Below are 17,351 nucleotides of genomic sequence, written 5' to 3'. Positions count from 1 at the left end.
AAGCATTATAACACAGTTTTCTATTTATTTGGATTAGTTTAGCTTGTTATTGAAAGCTTTGTGTATCCTAAAAATTTTAAGTGTTCATGTTTCATTGTCAACAGGGCTTCCTGATTATCTTTGCTACTAAGTAATAATTATGCATTGCAAATATTTGCTCAAATTTTGTATAAATCAATTTTAAATGAAAGAGCTATTTACATTGATCAATTTAAATGAAGAGCACCACCTTCCCCATAGCTTTTTTTTGCTATCAGTTTTACTTTTAGTCAAATGTGAATGGCCAGTACCACACTATTGCTTAAAACCATTATGAAATGATAACTTTGAACCATTAGAATGGCAGGATTTTTCGATCTGAGAAGGCATACCTTCTACTTCTAGATGGTGCTACTTTTAGGCTGACTGTGTTTAAGTTTCAAGATATATCTGGAAATATTCCTTTAATTATGAAAACTATTTTAAAAAATAATCTGTGTTTGAGTGCTATTGTTTTATATGTTGCGCAGAGCTAAAAGCTACCAGTGGAGCAAGAGTCCCAGACTTGGCTCAGGAACTAGCAGCAGTATCTACTCTATTGTTCAAATTCAAACACGAAGCTCCATCCTTATTTCTTCCTTTTCCTCACATGCCATTTGCACTCATCCTGCAAGAGCTCCTGTCGAGGCATTCGTACTTCCATGGCCACAACTCAAGTTCAAGTCATCCTCCCTCGGGTGGTCTATTGGAATAGCTGACAAATTGGCTTATTTTCTTCCATTCTTATTCTCCAATCCATTCTTCAAACAGCTCCAGAGTTGCTTTCCTAAACATAGATCATATCACTCTCCCGGTTGAAACACAATAGTATCTTGCAAGTGACTTATAATCCAACTCGAATTCTGTACCATGTCTTCTCTAACTCCTACCCACTTCTCTCATTTCATCTCTCCCTACTCACTCACTTGCTCTTTAGGCTCTGGCCATGTGTACCTTCCTGTTTCCTCTGGAATATTCCTAGCCCCACTCTAATTGACTTCATTTGTAGCTCAGCTCAAATACAGCTTCCTAAGAGACATCTTGTTTGGCTACTCTGAAAAGTATTGACTAAACCAACTTGATCATTTATAATCATTAAGTTCTTTTTGGGTAGATATTTAGAGGAAGTCAAGGGCCTGAGTTTTTCTCTCCAACAACATTGCTACCAGAAAGCAAGCAAGCCTCAATATAAACTTTGCCACACACACGACAATATTTATTAGCAAATAACCCCAAACCAGTCACAAAACCTGTCCTGCATGTTCAATGAAGTCCCAGCTCTCTAACCCTTTGGGCATCTGAAAGATGATACTTTGCTTACCTGCCAATCTTCCCTAGTAGACTGAATGATACCATAGGGAAGACCATGTCAAATTCCACTTCGTTTGGTTTATCTCTAATCCTTTCCTCCCCAAAGCTCCTAGCACAGTGCTTTGTATAGAAGAGGGGGGCTTAATGAGTATGTTTTTCTGAATGAGTGATATACTGCTTGTTTTCATTTAGAAAGAACATGAAAAATGACAAAAGATATTCTTTATGGAATTTGTACAAAATTTGGTCTCCTAAAAGGAGAGTGTAAAGGTTTTTGAATTAATTCTTTTATTATGAATGCTATTTTTTCTTTTTACCTAATATTTAATCCTACCTAGGGCTAAAGACGAAATGTCTGCCAAGAGCTGAATGACATTAAACTACCCTAAGTAAAGCATCAATAAAATTAGCTTTCTTTCTTCTAATATCTCCTTAAGCCCAAGTCACGATGTTTGCTTTAATTATTAAACATATCTCAGATTTTCTATATAATGGTTTTTGTGCTAGATATGATTTCTAATTAAGCTTTGCATTTCTCTGATGAAATTGTATTTAAGTCTACCAAATGTCATAACTCACTTTTGCATTTAATAATCAATGTTTAGCAGATAATTTGAAACCAGTAAGGCAGTAATAATTTATGAAAACCCGCAAACATGTCTTGGATAATCATGACTATTAGACCTTGTGAGACTTTAATTCTGTTTAGAAATGGTATGGAATTTGTAGTTTGAGACGTAAGTGTCTGTGATAACTGATTAACATACAGAATAAAATCCAATCATACACATGCTATTAAGGAGAATGCTAAGAATATGAACTTTAAATGTGTACATGTTTTAGGTTGTTAAATCCGCAGATGCTATGTACAAGTGACAGATGCTAGTATTAGATCTATGTAAGACCAAACATCATCAGAGCTGAGAATTGCTATCTGTAATCTGGATGTTTCCAAAACATGGATATATATATGTAGACAAAATATATGGTAGATTGCACCAAATTCCATCAGTGAGCAGGTGAGGGGTTTATACATTTAAGTTGTATTTCTGAAAATTTTGCTAAATATTGTACATGTGTTAGACAAAAATATTAAAAGTAAATATATGATAGAGTATTATTCAACCATAAAAAGGAATACAGTTCTTCTACATGCTACATGAGAGAACGTTGAAAACATTCGGAATGAAAGAAGTCAGACACAAAAAACCACATATTACATGATTTCATTTATATGGAATGATCAGAATAGGCAAATGCATAAAGACAGAAAGTAGAGTAGTTGTTGCTTAGGATTGGGTGGGGGGAGAAAGGATAGGTGGTAATAGCTAAAGGGTCAAGGTTTCTTTTGAAGGTGATGAATATGTTCTGAAATTGGCTATGGTGTTGGTTGCCATATCTCTGAATATACTGAAAATGACTGAACTGTATGCTTTAAATGGGTGGATTCTATGACATGTAAATTATATTTCAGTAAAGCCTTTAAAAAAATGTAAGCACATTTCACAGGATGCCTGGGTGGCTCAGTTGGTTAAGCATATGGCTTTGGCTCAGGTTATGATCCAGGGTCCTTGGATTGAGTCCCGCCATTGGGCTCCTTGCTCAATGGGGAGCCTGCTTCTTCCCCTGCTTGCGCTCTCTCTCTGACAAGTAAATAAATAAAATCTTTAAAGAAACTAAAAAAATGTAAAAATGTATGCACATTTCAAAGACAGAGAGAGTACATGACATGTACAAAGACATGAATAACAAGACAGACATTACATAAAATTATAGTTCACCAGACAAGCACTTTCAAATTCAAGCAATTTTACTGACCAGGCATACTCCTGGTTCCTGAACACAAAAGTCGCTGCCAAAACCTTTTTAGTATTGTCAACATGGCAATTCTTCCCCCACAACCATAAACCCTTCCCAATATTTCGATGGTCCAATAAATGATTCCTTTATGGAATGCCAAATGAACTGTTGACTCAGTTTTTCTGAGGATGGAACCGAATATAGAGCCCAAAGATGCTGTACAGGGAGTAACTAATATAAATACTAACACTTCAGGTGCCTGGGTGGCTCAGATGTTTAAGCGTCTGCCTTCAGCTCAGGTCATGATCCCAGGGTCTTGGGATCGAGTCCTGCATCGGGCTCCCTGCTCCCAGGGAGTCTGCTTCTCCCTCTGCCTCTCTCTCTCTCTCTCTCTGTCTCTCATGAATAAATAAATAAAATCTTAAAATAAATAAATAAATAAATACTAACACTTCTAGGCAGCACTTAGAAATTGCTCACATTTTGGCACAGACAGAAACCATCTATTTCATATAAAAATGGATTTGCCGGGAAAGAGTGATTCTGGGAAGAGTTCAGGGCAGGAGAGATTGACTATGATTTCTTTCCTCTTAGTAGCACCTGGAGAGCCCCAGGAAGCAAGCAACAAAGAAAGGAGTCTGATATACTTAGCATTTTACAAGTGTTGAAATCTTCCCCCCTTTTTTTTAAACAACAAAAAGGTGGTTGGGGCACCTGGGTGGCTCAGTTCTTTAAGCGTCTGCCTTCGGCTCAGGTCATGATCCCAGGGTCCTGGGATCAAGCCCCGCATCGGGCTCCCTGTTCGGCGGCCTTCTTCTTCCTTTCCCACTCCCCCTGCTTGTGTTCCCTCTCTCGCTGTGTCTCTCTCTGTCAAATAAATAAATAAAACCTTAAAAAAAAAAAAGGTGGTTAAGAGACGTTTTTCAGGGCACACGTCTCTAAAATAAATAAATAAAATCTTAAAAAAGACATTTTCAAGGGTGAAGGAAACATTTTGAACTACTCACTTCATAAATCTTATAACTATTGGATAATTATTAATTGGTCTCTTTTACTTTAAAATACTGGAGCTGTCTGTAAACCCATCAACACAAGAGGAGATTTGCGGCCTTACAGCTCTGAGAGAGAGTTTACCACTGACCTCCACAAAGGGCTGTAAGGAAATTGGAGGCTCTCTTTCCAATGTCATAAGGAAGTATGACAAAGTAGTTAAGACCATGGACTCTGGATTCCATCTGCCTGGGTTTGAGGTCAGCTTTGCTTATTACAAGCTGTGTGACCTTGGGAAAATTACTTAATTTCTTTGTACGTCTGGACTTTCACACTTGGAAAAATGAATAAAATAATACTTTCTTCTTGGGTCCTTTTAAAGATTAAATGAGTTCATATTTGCAAAGCACTCAGAGGAGCTCCAAACATATTGGGAGCTTGTTAAATAAATGTAAATGTTAACACAGAAATTAAACAACAACAACAAAAAACCTTCTTTCACTCTATTTACATTTTTGGAGGCATATAATTGATAGCAATTGGAATTTATTTCAAAGCTTATCTTTTGACTTGCATTCTTACACTGTGGGAGCATATGTTACTGAATTAGCAATAGTATTATCTGCTCCTGTCACTGGGCCATTTACTCTAAGCAGATGGAACAGATATCCATACAGCCTTTTGAGGATTAAGATTCTGCAGGATACCTTGTGGTCTCATGTTACTTTTCATCCTATTTAGTTTTAATTTATCTTTAAGCCAAATGCGTCTGATATTAAGGGCAGAAAACAGTGATGAACGCTTATGTGACTGGATAGATGGAAATGCAAACAGAATGGGAATGATGGAAAAGCCATTCTCAGAGTGTTCTGGGCCCCAGCTCCGACCATGGGGACAGCCTCCAAAGACGTTAAAGAATGAGACTCGTCACCTATCAGATATGAAGGAGAATATGTTGACAGTGAGGATTCAAGACAATATGTGTGGGGCGCCTGGGTGTCTCAGTTGGTTAAGCAGCTGCCTTCAGCCCAGGTCAAGATCCCAGGGTCCTGGGATACAGCCCTGCATCCAGCTCCCTGCTCAGCGGGAAGCCTGCTTCTTCCTCTCCCTCTGTCTGCCATTCCCCCTGCTTGCTCTCTCTCTGTCAAATAAATAAATAAAATCTTAAAAAAAAAAAAAGACAGTATGTGTGTAAAATTATCTCCAAGGAGAGATAGGTAAGGTGAATTTTAAAGATCTCTTCCAGGTTTAGAGATTAGAATTTGTCTACTAGTTTTAAAAAATAAGTTCCTTGGGGAGGGGAGTGGGGGATGGGTTAGCCTGGTGATGGGTATTAAAGAGGGCACATTCTGCATGGAGCACTGGGTGTTATGCACAAACAATGAATCATGGAACACTACATCAAAAACTAATGATGTAATGTATGGTGAGTTACATAACAATAAAAAATTTTAAAAAAATGGAAAAAAAAAAAGCTCCTTAAAAAATCTATCCCTATCTCTATATATCTATGTAGCTATCTATCTATTGTTTAATAGTTAACATGAGTATATGAATCTATTTTCCAGCAAATCACTAATGCCAAAAATTGAAAAAGAGCCTTAAGTTGCATATTCATTATTACTGACCTCAGAACTGAGCAGTCCACTAAAACGGAATAACTTATAATCACTTTAGATTTAAGAGTGCCTCCAAATGATCACATAAATATTATGAGATTTAGGAACGTTTAATGATCTAAGAAAAACAACCATAACACTTCTTTCAGTCTTCTATATAAATCATGTGATGATTAAATAGTATGTTAAAAACGTGACAAAATATCTAAAAACATTTTGGGAGAAAACACATGATTCCACAGCTGTTTTTGCATCTTACCTCTTTTCCTTGACTGCTTATTTAAATCAGAAATTCTTTTCCATGTTTTAATATAAAATTTTATATAAAATTATTATAGTTATTGCTATCTAATGATCATGTTGATGTACTGTAAATTGTTATACTGTCTTGAACAGGATATATTTAGACATACCTAGGTTTGCTATCATAAGTAACAGTGAAAAGAACACCATGCAGGCAGCTCTTTGTTTCTGTTGAATTATTTTCTTAGGAAAAATTCCACTGAGTGAGCTTAGGGGGCCAATAGGTACAGACATTTTAATGGGCCTTGCAATAAAGAATGTCTTTACCAATAAGTTAGCAGAAATTTACTTCAATGTTACGTGTTATTGTTTTTAAAGTTGTTAAACTAGTGTAAATTTAATTTGCACATATCAAGATACTATTGAAAATGATCATATTTTACACCTTTGTTTAGAATTTGGATTTCTCTTATGTGATTACATTTGTTCGTATTCTTCATTGATTTACTGATTAAATTTTCATTGTTTTTATTATTCATTTAAATGACTTCATCATATGTTACTGATCATGATCTTTTGCTTATCATATGTGTACAAATAAGACTTTTAGTTACTTGTTTCATTTTAGTTTTGGAAGATTTCATGTTCAGATGTTTGGTAATTAAATAAAATGTAACACTGTAGAATGAGATTAACTAGTTAGAGAGATTCTATCAATCAGAAACATTTTATCTATATTCTCTAGTGGAAAAAGGAAATGCTGTATTTTAGGTGGTAGTATTTGATTTCATATATATGTTTCTCCTTTAAATCTGTGGTGTTAAATTTCCAGAATGGAAATCTGATTTGAAAATATGTACAGGATAGTGCTTCAAATTTAACTGAACATAATTTTACATTTCACCAGAAACTGTTTTGATGTTCCCCTTAATGGGAGTAAGGTAACTAAGCTAGTGAGGGCCCTCTCAATAACACGTAGATATGGAGGAACAAAATCACAGGCAGAGTTATGGTCTTGGAGCGGACTGACTTTCATTTTCCCTGCACCTGGGTACTCACCCCAATCCAAACAAATAACATCTGCATCAGAAATAACTTGGAAACATGTTGTTTGGATAGGTTTTCTTTACCAAATGGTATGAAACAAAATTAGGACATAACCTCAGTAAATTATATTCAATGTTTAAAAATTATGCACTTTGTGTTTTATAAAACTAAAATCCAGAAAATTTATACAGTTTACTCAACATTCTGAATGAGGAGCCACTCTGATTTAGGTATAGCCATAGGCATTAGGGATATGGGGGTAAATAAGGAGTCAAAGCCACAGTGTTCAGGAACTTGCTACGGGCCTTTCACTTGCTACTTCAATCATTGTTTCATGATGATAATTCTGGAATTTTTCATGAAAGTATGAAACTTAAGTCAGTCAGCCAAATGCTCTCAAGAGGCATGGGTAAGAAAGAACTCTAGGAAACCAGAATGAGGAAAATAAATACATACTAAATAAACATTCAGTCCTCAGAATAAAAATTCATGATTGAGTGTCCTATGAAGATCATAGAAATGACATTGTTCATGCAGGAAATGGATGTCAGGTGTGGGATTGAGCACCTAAGAGTTCAACAGACACAGCCCACCAGGATGGAGACCTTGGTCTTTGAAGAAGGACCAACTCGGATAGGAGAGGGACAGGCACGGAGCAATTGTACTTAGGAACATCAGTAATAGCAATACAAAGCTAACACTTATTGAGTGCCTCTGTGTCATGCTCTGTGCAGAACATTCTGTGTACGTTCCCGTCATTTCCCGGATGAAGTTCACTCTGGCTCCTGTTTTTTGTCGGTGCATTCGTTCTTGCCATTTTTGGTCAGTGGATTCTTCCTTTTGTGTTTACCCACTTCAGACTTTGGAATCTCTTGTTTGTTGGCCATTTATTCCCTCACCAAATATTCACGTGCCATCACTCAGCTAGTCACTGCGACTTACAGAAATGAACAAGTAAGTAAAGGGCACAACTCTAGCCTTCAAGGGGCTTTCATACTGGTAGGGAGACAGACCAGAGACTCAGTGATTATGAAACTGCTCTCACGGCTGGCTGCCTAGTACAGCTTGGGGGTGAGCGAGCGGGGCAGGTCTAGGAAATGTTCTCAGTGACACGTGCACACAGTTATTTAGTGTTAAGACTGTGCATGATAGTTATATAACATATAACTATGATACATAATTGATATTATAGTATACTACGTATTATGTAATATGTTAGCTATATTATATCCATGTTCTAGACATCCAACATCATTATATATGAATGAGGTTAATAGTTCAAATGTCCGTCAAGAGGGGGGCATTAAATAAACAATGAACCACTGATGTGCTGATAATGGAAAAAGCTCCAAAATATATAGTAAGTAGAAAAAAGGAAGGACTCAGAAGAGTGCATGTCATATGCTGTCTTTTACGGGGGACAAAGAAGATAAATATTTTCTTGAATTTCATATAGACTCTTCAGACTCATGTGCATAGCATTAAAAACAAACAAAACAAAGTGGTTGCCCATTGGGGTGCAGAAATGGGGAACCCAGGCAAAGGGGTGCACAGGGGTAAGAGGGAATATTTTCACTGTAAGTATTTTTATGTTTTTGGACAAAGTGAATACATTATCTATTTAAAAATTAGCTTAACATGTCCTGAAACCTTTGCGGGAAAGGTATCTACTAGTGGACTGAGGGTGGGGCGAGAGGGAGGAGGGTGAGGTGGAGAGCCATTCCAAGCAGCGTTGCAGGTTTGCAACACTGCCGTGCTTGCAAAACCTGTCATGTTCTGTGAAGATGGCAAGTGGGCTCCTTCTGGGGAGTGTTGGGAGATGAGGGTGGGATTCAGACAGGGGGCAGGTCCTGAGGTCCTCATGTGACAAGACACGAAATCAGATATCATCCTGAAGGTAATGGGACTCTTTGGCCGTTGATCAGAAGGAAAGTGAGTGATCAGACTGGCACTTTGTAATCATTCTCGGGGGAGCAAGTACACGTGTGATGGTGGATGAAGCAGAACCGGGGCCAGAAAGACCATCAACTCTCTAGGAAGTTACTGAGCACCCTTCCGGTAGAAATGATGAACATATGAACCGAGGGCAAGGACAGTGCTCGCAGAGAGGAGGGACTTACATCATCCCACAGCTTGATCCTGGCTACCGCCCTTGCCTTGTCATCTCCTCCACGGATTTGATTTTGTTCACTTCCTCATACTGTCCACAGTCTTTCTTTGGATTCTACTCTGGAGTTTAAGTTGGTGTTCTGACAATTTGCAGGAGCCCTGCTACAGGCTTCAGTGAGATCAGGGCCACAGGAAGCCCCTCTCTGCCTTGTACTCTCCCTCTCCCGCTCACCCTGGGTGCCGGTGAGGGAAGCCCAAGACAGGAAGCTGCTGTGCAGAGACAGTAGCACTGACCCACGGCGGAAGCTGGAGCGCAGGTGCTGGGCCAGGTGAGCCGGGAACATGGTCCCACAGGGGATCCCAGGCCATTGCCTTCTTGTTGAGTTCTGCTATTTTTGTTGTTGTTGTTGTTGGTTTTTTTCTGTCAAGCTTGTACCTAGTCCCTGTAGATATTTATGACTGGGATTTCATGCTTTCCAGTTCCAAGCTCTACTCTCAGGTGGGACAATACAGGCAGGATTCATCAGCAGAGCACAGCTGTATCCATGGGTAAATCATTCAAATACTTCTCTCTCACTTTGCCAGAGAGCTGCTGCCTTCGAACCCCAGGACCTCCTTCCATAATCCTGCCCACCTCCCTCGGCTTCTTCCTGTGTTCTTCTAGATCTCTCTGTGCCTCTAGCGATGACAGGGGTCCCCCCTCTCCCCCTCTCCAGTGCAGCAGGCCTCCAGGGCATTGCCCCATTTTCAAAGCCCTTTATCCCTTTGCCAAGTTGTTGCCCATATAACACAGGCTGTTAAATATTGCAACCATGACCCCCTTTTTCAGGAATAAGACAGACATCTCAGCACATGCTAGGCAACGACTATATCAAGTGCTCCCATGTCATCACATTAAAACTGCAATTCTAATAATTATAAACACATTTATATGAAATAAGTGGAAAATATAGAAAGCCCATATAACCACACAATAATAAATAATTTCACACCTGTGAAACAATTTCAGGGTATATTCTATTTTAATATAAAAAGATAAAATATTGGAAATCTTGTCTTACAGGTGTATTACCCAAGAAAAGTCAAAGATGAGCAACTAATCCTTTTATGGCTGGAAGGCTGAATAGTATAGTCAGGACTATAGATGCAGGTGGACAGTTTTGAATGTTCACTAAACAAATATGTCAAGGAATTAATTTATAACTGACAAGTACTTTTAGGTGGCAACATATATTTTATTTAGTATTTCTCCTTAGTGTATGTTTTTATGTGCCAATTCAGCCCCTGAATAATCAAATAAATACTGTAACCTTGCCATTCATTTGATATGGAGAAATGACCTTTTGATTCCTTCTGCTGCATTATAAAAAATTTGAACATTTTGCTATCATTCCACAAAATGGTTTAGCAATTTACTATGAATAATTTTTTAAAAGGAGGGAGACCTGTCCAGATATGAAAGATTTTAGAAAAATGCTTTAAAAATTAAAAAAAAGAGTAAGAACCTTTAGAATCTAGTATACAATAATAGAGTACAAATGTACCTTAAAATAGACTGAAAAATTTTAAGAGCATATTTGCCTCCATATATTTTTAAAACAATGATTTAAACATATATATTTGCCACAGTTTCATATGTAACCACTAGGAGATTAAAGAATAACCAGAAAATAGGAAAAGACTGATAAGCATCTATTGACAATTGGCAATATATAGAAACCAAGAATAATCAGATTCCCTGTTACATCCCAGAAAGAAAATTCCTAAGTACTGAAGCCCAACCTTTTCCTATTTTTTACCCTGTGCAGAGTTTGCCTTTCATTGAACTAGAACCCTAAACAAACTTTGATTTTTTATTCTAATCTTTTGTCTTTCTAGAAAATTATATTTTTAAATGTGCTCTAAAACACTTTTTTAGAACTTGCACATGCAGGTTAAAGAACAATAATTCATACATTATACAGGTGAGGTAAGACCGCTACGTTGGTGGGCCCAAGTGAGCCACGGCTCCTGGTATTGTCACTTTTTTATGGCCACACCTCTACATTCGGCTTAGGCTTGGTCATATGACTTGCTATAGTCAGCATTACTCAAGTAGATGCCAGATAAATGTTGGGCTTCTCTTGGAACCTAGCTGCCTTGCTGTAAGAAAGCCTGTCAAGTGTCTGCAAAAAGACAAGATGGAGGAGGAGGCTGGAGGAGACTGTGGCCCAACAGCCAGCACCAGACATATGAGTGAGACCTTCTTGGATATTCTAGCTCCAGCAGAGCTCCTCGATGAAAGGTTCATATGAGTGAACCTGCATGGTATCATGTGGAACAAAAGAACTACTCAGCTGAACCCTGCCCAAACTCCTGACCCACAGAACTCTAAGGAATACATTTATTTCCTCAAAGTAATTCCATTTTTGAGTGGTCTGTTGTGCAGCAGTAGAAAACAGATATAGTAAGTGATAGTAAGAATTTTTCAACCTTCTTTCTGGAAATAATTCCAAGGTGCATTCTTCATTGACATACACCTCTTATATTTCTGTTGTTTATTTATTCACTATTGAGCCTATGTCTTTTTTTCTGACTCTATCTCTAACCAGTTGGACAGAAGGACTGAGATGGATGGTTGGTTCATATAAAAACTGTGATTGAAAATGGCTTTATTATATATTGACTCAACATGCCACGTCCTTGCTGGATCTCAAAGGAACACCATTCTTGATAATGGTATATATCTTAAGTTAATGCCACTCCACAATGTAATCAAATTGTAGGTGGGACAATCTGGTAGAAAAAATTAACAGACTCCCAGCAGATAAACCTTGTGTGGTCCATTCAAGAAATTCCTTCTCTCTGCTCCTTTATATGGAATTGTATCTTGACACCAAATTTTAGGCACTACAATGTGGAAAACTCTTTGGAGGGATTTGTTTTCTCAAGGATTTATTATTTGAAATATGAGGCTTATTAGATTGAGCAAGCCATTGAGTGTGTTTGCATCCTTCTTTCTCTGGAACTAATGCACATTAGTTAAAGAATGCTTTCAAAGTAGAAGTGGTAGCAGAAGTGTAAGTAGAGAATGTACAAGACTACTTTTGGGGGACAGTGATGCTATTTCATCCAATGGTGTGTATTGTTAGAACTATAGCAACTAACTAGTTCTAAAACGAAGTGTCTGGATACAAAGAGGAAAAGATGTAGCCTCATTTAGTATAGCTGCTGTTAGCATACTTGCTGCTATTTCCATTGTTTAAAGAATGTTCTCCATGTGCTTACTTAAGGCTTTATCTACCAGTTGGGTGCAGACAGAGGTTTACTTACAAAATGGCAATAAAGGAGAGTCTAGATCAGACAACAATACAAATGTGCTACTTACAGAGAGGAGTATCTGGACAGCACTGTGGATGACCTCTAGATACTGGAAGTCAACGATGCAGCCTGTGACAGAGACATAAGTGTAGTCGTCCATCATGCCATGGGCTGACGGAGGCAGCACTCTTCGGACACAACCAGGCCCATGTTCCCGCCACCATGACCGGTGTACAGAAATGTTGAACGTCATCAGATCTGTATCCTAGGTGGGCAGGAGACAAGAGAGCAAAAGGAGAAATCTTATCATATCACAACTTTGATTTCCAACCTTAGGAAGAAATCAGGATAACTGGGTGATGGGCATGAAGGAGGGCACGTGAATACTGGGTGTTATATGCACCTGATGAATTATTGAACACTACATCTGAAACTAATGATGTACTAGATGTCAGTATATATATGTATATACATGGTTTGTTACACGTATCATTCAGTTACCTTCACAGTTACAGCACTTTATTGATAATAAAACATTTAGTACTATGTACTAATGAGGTACTATATGTCAGAATTTAAATCAAAAAAGATAAAAGTAAAAAAAAGAATTCAGAATGAACAAAATTGTTGAAATGATTTAAATCTTAAGTGAAAAATAACAGAACTACAAATGGCTGTGTATACCATATGTCCAAACTATTGGATTATAATTGTTTAATATGGAGATATAATCCTTTGAAAAGTAACATTTTAAGGTTAGCGCACATCAAAAATCCAGAGACAAGACCCAATACATATGTTCGTTTTAAAAATTATTTTGTTCAGTTTGAAACTTTTTGTCTGCATTTTCTTGTTCATCATCATCAGCGTCACCATCATGGGCTAACATTTAATGAGTGCTTTTTTGCATGTTAGGCATTGTTCTAAGCATTTATTATATTTATATGTCCTTTAATATTCATGTAGGTACTATTACTAACCCAATTTACAGTAGGCTGAATAATAGTCCTCCCAAAAAACATTCATGGAACCTGTGAATTTTACCTTCTTTGGATTATCTGAGTGGGCCCTGGATGCAATCACATGTGTCCTTATGAGAGGGACTCCAAGGGATAGCAGACACAAGGAAGAAGAAGAGAAGGCAATGCGACCATGCAGGCAGAGAGTGGAGTGATGTGGCCATAAGCCCAGGAAAGGTGGAAGAGACAAGGAAGGATTCTCGTCTAGAGCTCCAGAGGGAGCATGGCCCTGTCAACACCTTGGTTTCAGACCAGTGAAACTGATTTCAGACTTCTGGCTTCCAGAACTGTGCGATGAAGGTCCTGTTGTTTACGCCCTCAGGTTTGTAGTATCTTGTTACAGAGCCCCCATATGGAAACTAACACAGGTAAGGAAAGCGAGTCACAGAGAGGTAAAATAGATTGCCCAATTCAATGAAAAAATTAAATAAATTGTTAATTTAATAAGAGACCCAAAACTTGATCCTATGCAGTCTGTACTTCCAGCTATGGGGTTGTACCATCCTTTTACCTACTCTGTTCTCCCTCCCAAACCCTTACAATCCCTCCTACCCTAAAGGGAGCTGGATCCTTCTTCCTCAATTGTTTCTGGAAAATACCACTGACAGCCCCAGTGAAAGAACAAAGAAGCCAATCTTTGACATTTACATATCAAAATAAGCTTTCTGAGCTCTTAGCAGAGACAACAGCCCAGCTGCTTAATCCTCAAAAGATGCCTTTTAGTATTTTGGGGGAATGTCAGCCTTGAACAACTAAGATCATACTGTTTTTGCCATAACAATAGATTGAAAAGAATAGATAAAGAGCCAGGCTCTTGACTCCCAAATAACCTAAAAATTGCAGCTGCTTGGTGGAGCCAGAAGGAGGAAGTGTGATGATGGAGAGGACCAGGACCCTGCACCTGCAGGGAAGCCACAGGAGCAGGAGGGGGTCAGCTTTTGTTGATTTCCCAGCCATCACCATGAGCAAGCTCCAGAGCCCCTAGTTCAAGGGGACATGATGGTCTTTGCTCAGAAGCCCAGGGACTGCCCAATAATTGCACAACACAAATGATACTCATCCCTACCTCAGTGGGATGAAGACAGTCCCCACCTCAATGGCATAGGGCAATTGTAAGGGCCAGAAATTGATTCTAGAACTCTGAAAACACAGGGGCAGCTGGTGTGAAATGGGAAGCCCTTGAACTTATATGTGTTGGGGGCTTAAAACAACCAGTATGAGACCTCACTGAGCAAGGACTCCCTGTTATTCTCTGCTGTATTTGAACATGAATCATGAGGCAAGAAATATGTCCAGTTCATGTGAGTAGGCAAAGTTACTCTGCAGTTTTAGGTTTTCCTCAACTCAAGGAACTCAAATTGAGACAGAGCAGGGACTGAACTCAGGTACACTCAACCCTGACCACAAAATCCGGCATTCCTTCATAGCGTAAACTCTATACCTCTTGAGGACCATATCTTGCAGGAATGAGGAAGCAGGATGCTCACCGAAGGAGGGACGCCACTGTAAAGACTAGTGAAGACCGAACCACACCAGTCTGTGCCAAGGTGGACCCCAGCATTGACCTTTCACTTACTTTCCCCTCCCTCTTATAATGCTAAAAATCAAGCCCAGGGGTGGAGATTTAACATGCTAATTAGACACATGACACGTGAAGAAGCATGACCTGCAAGTGCTCAGGTGCCAAGAAATTCCCATCTCTACATGCTTGAATGTCAGTCCTTTCCTGTCTCAGTTCCTTTAAAAAGTTTGCGGGCACTTGTTCTGAAAGCCAGTCTGAAGGACCCTTTCCTTTCTGCTGTCTCCCTTGTGCTGGGGCATAAGACCCAATAAAAAGCCTTGCTCAGGGATGCCTGGGTGGTTCAGTCGTTAAGCGTCTGCCTTCGGCTCAGGTCATGATCCCAGGGTCCTGGGATGGAACCCCGCATCAGCTCCCTGCTAAGTGGGAAGCCTGCTTCTCCCTCTCCCACTCCCCCTGCTTGTGTTCCTTCTCTTGCTGTGTCTCTTTCTGTCAAATAAATAAATAAAATCTTAAAAAAAAAAAAAAAAGCCTTGCCTGGAACTCCTGCGTGGTCTCTAGTCAACCTCTTTTGCTTGGAGAGCCCAAGGACCCTGGTTGGTAACAAAACTACTACTACTGTAAGTATGCCTCCGATTATTCGCTATTAAAACATTTTACATCCTTTTTTTCCTTTTTGGGTTGTTGATTTGTTACACGTATCATTCAGTTACCTTCACAGTTACAGCCCTTTATTGATAATAAAATATTTTACATCTTTTCTCTCTCTCTCTCTCTCTTTTTCGGTTCTTGGTTTGTTACATGTATCATTTGCAGTGCCCTCCGAAGGGAGAATATTACAGAAAAATAATTGCTTTAGCTAGTGAATTCTGTTTAACAGAAGGCAATTTACCTGCAGGCAAACTGCACGCTGACTGCTCCCTTTCCTGACCATCAGATTTAATCTCTTACAGTTTGTCCTAATCACAACCGAAAAACTATTATTTCCCGTTTTAATAGAATTCATTAGGTTCAGGATGAACTGGCATGATCTCAAAACTCATAGCAATTTCTACTCTTTAAGCATTCTTACCCAGTGGCCTTTTCTATTGCTGGACTCTTAAATTCCTTGGACTAAAATTTATATTACACAAATAAAACAAAAGTAAATTTATGAACTCATGATACATATTTGTTACACTCATAAAATCCTTCTGTGTAGTTCTCACTTAATTTGTTGGCACTATAAATATTTATAAACTGTACTCTTTTTTTGCAATGGCTGTATTAAAATTTGAAAGAGAATGTCGGTAGTACCAAATTATACTTAAAGTTCAAACTTCTAACTTAGATTTGGTATAAAATTGTATTGCAAGTTTGTGTCTGATTTCAATCCCCTTCAGTAGCTAGACTTCAAACATTTCAAAAAAAACCCTTCACACACAATAACTCAATTTCCTAGATGAGGCACATCGGAGGAAATGCAGCACAGAAAACTATAACAACATTCTTTATAAAGAAAAATAAATAAATAAATAAATAAATAAATAAATAAATACAGAAGATACTTAGTTTGTTGAAGCTTTTTATTACCACATCAAAGCCTGTAGTTTTGAAATACATGGGTTAATGCTAAACCGTAGATCAACAGAGGGATCTTTAAAATAATTTCAATAACTCAAATGTCATTTCTCTTTCACTTCTTGGAGTTAGAATATTACATGATGATTTAAGCACACCATGGTTAAGAAAATTGGCGACTGGTATCTTTGTCATTTTCTTTAGAATTTAAAAGATATAATCAATGATATTTGTATTTATGCAAGTGTAAGTGATTACCAAAGTACCAAAGAAGAAGCAAGGATGGAGAAGAAAAACATGAAACCAAAGCAGGAGGGCTTGGGAGGCATGAGGACAGCCTGGAGAGAGAGAGCATGTCCAGGCCAACCGAAGAGAGAATCAGGGAAAGTGGTGAGACTTTCTAGACTAGACTAGACTCAAAGCCTGGTAAAAAAAAATAAAGGACCATTGAATTCGATGACTGGTTGGGCAGGGAGAGCTTTTAATAAAATGCAATACCAGGAGAGTTTTGGGAGTGAAAAATCCCTCCAAGGAATGGAGGGGACTGAGAAGAGAGAATTTGATGTATTTTTTTTATGAAGTGTGCGAGTCAAGGTAGTGAGAGCACAGGTGTTGGCTTCAAGGGTGAGCAAGGAAAACATGAGTCAGTGCATGGAGAACCTCATGTTAGCTCTCTCTGCTCACATTCACAGAGTTATGACTTAGAGGAAAATTATTGCAGAATACCTGCTTTCCCCTAATATCTACTTAAGCAAATATTAAATGTTTAAAAGTTCTTTCATCTGTCTAGTGTGAATTCCAAACTTGTTCCCATTT

The 17,351-nt window shown here is 38.4% G+C and overlaps 1 protein-coding gene across 3 annotated transcripts in view; it reads right to left on the bottom strand.

The window, feature by feature from the left end:
• NKAIN3 (sodium/potassium transporting ATPase interacting 3) overlaps positions 1 to 17,351 on the bottom strand; it is a 609,650-nt gene that overhangs the window by 129,512 nt on the left and 462,787 nt on the right. For all 3 annotated transcript variants that reach the window (XM_073892813.1, XM_073892812.1, XM_073892811.1), the window contains exon 4: positions 12,505 to 12,702. In XM_073892813.1, coding sequence (XP_073748914.1) covers positions 12,505 to 12,702 — 198 coding nt within the window. The remainder of the gene's footprint in view (positions 1 to 12,504; positions 12,703 to 17,351) is intronic.

The sequence above is a fragment of the Callorhinus ursinus genome, unplaced genomic scaffold, assembly GCF_003265705.2.
Source record: "Callorhinus ursinus isolate GAN/ISIS: 27379988/994484 unplaced genomic scaffold, GSC_fseal_2.0 scaffold5, whole genome shotgun sequence".
NCBI lineage: Eukaryota > Metazoa > Chordata > Mammalia > Carnivora > Otariidae > Callorhinus > Callorhinus ursinus.
This window is presented reverse-complemented; position numbering and strand designations above follow the sequence as displayed.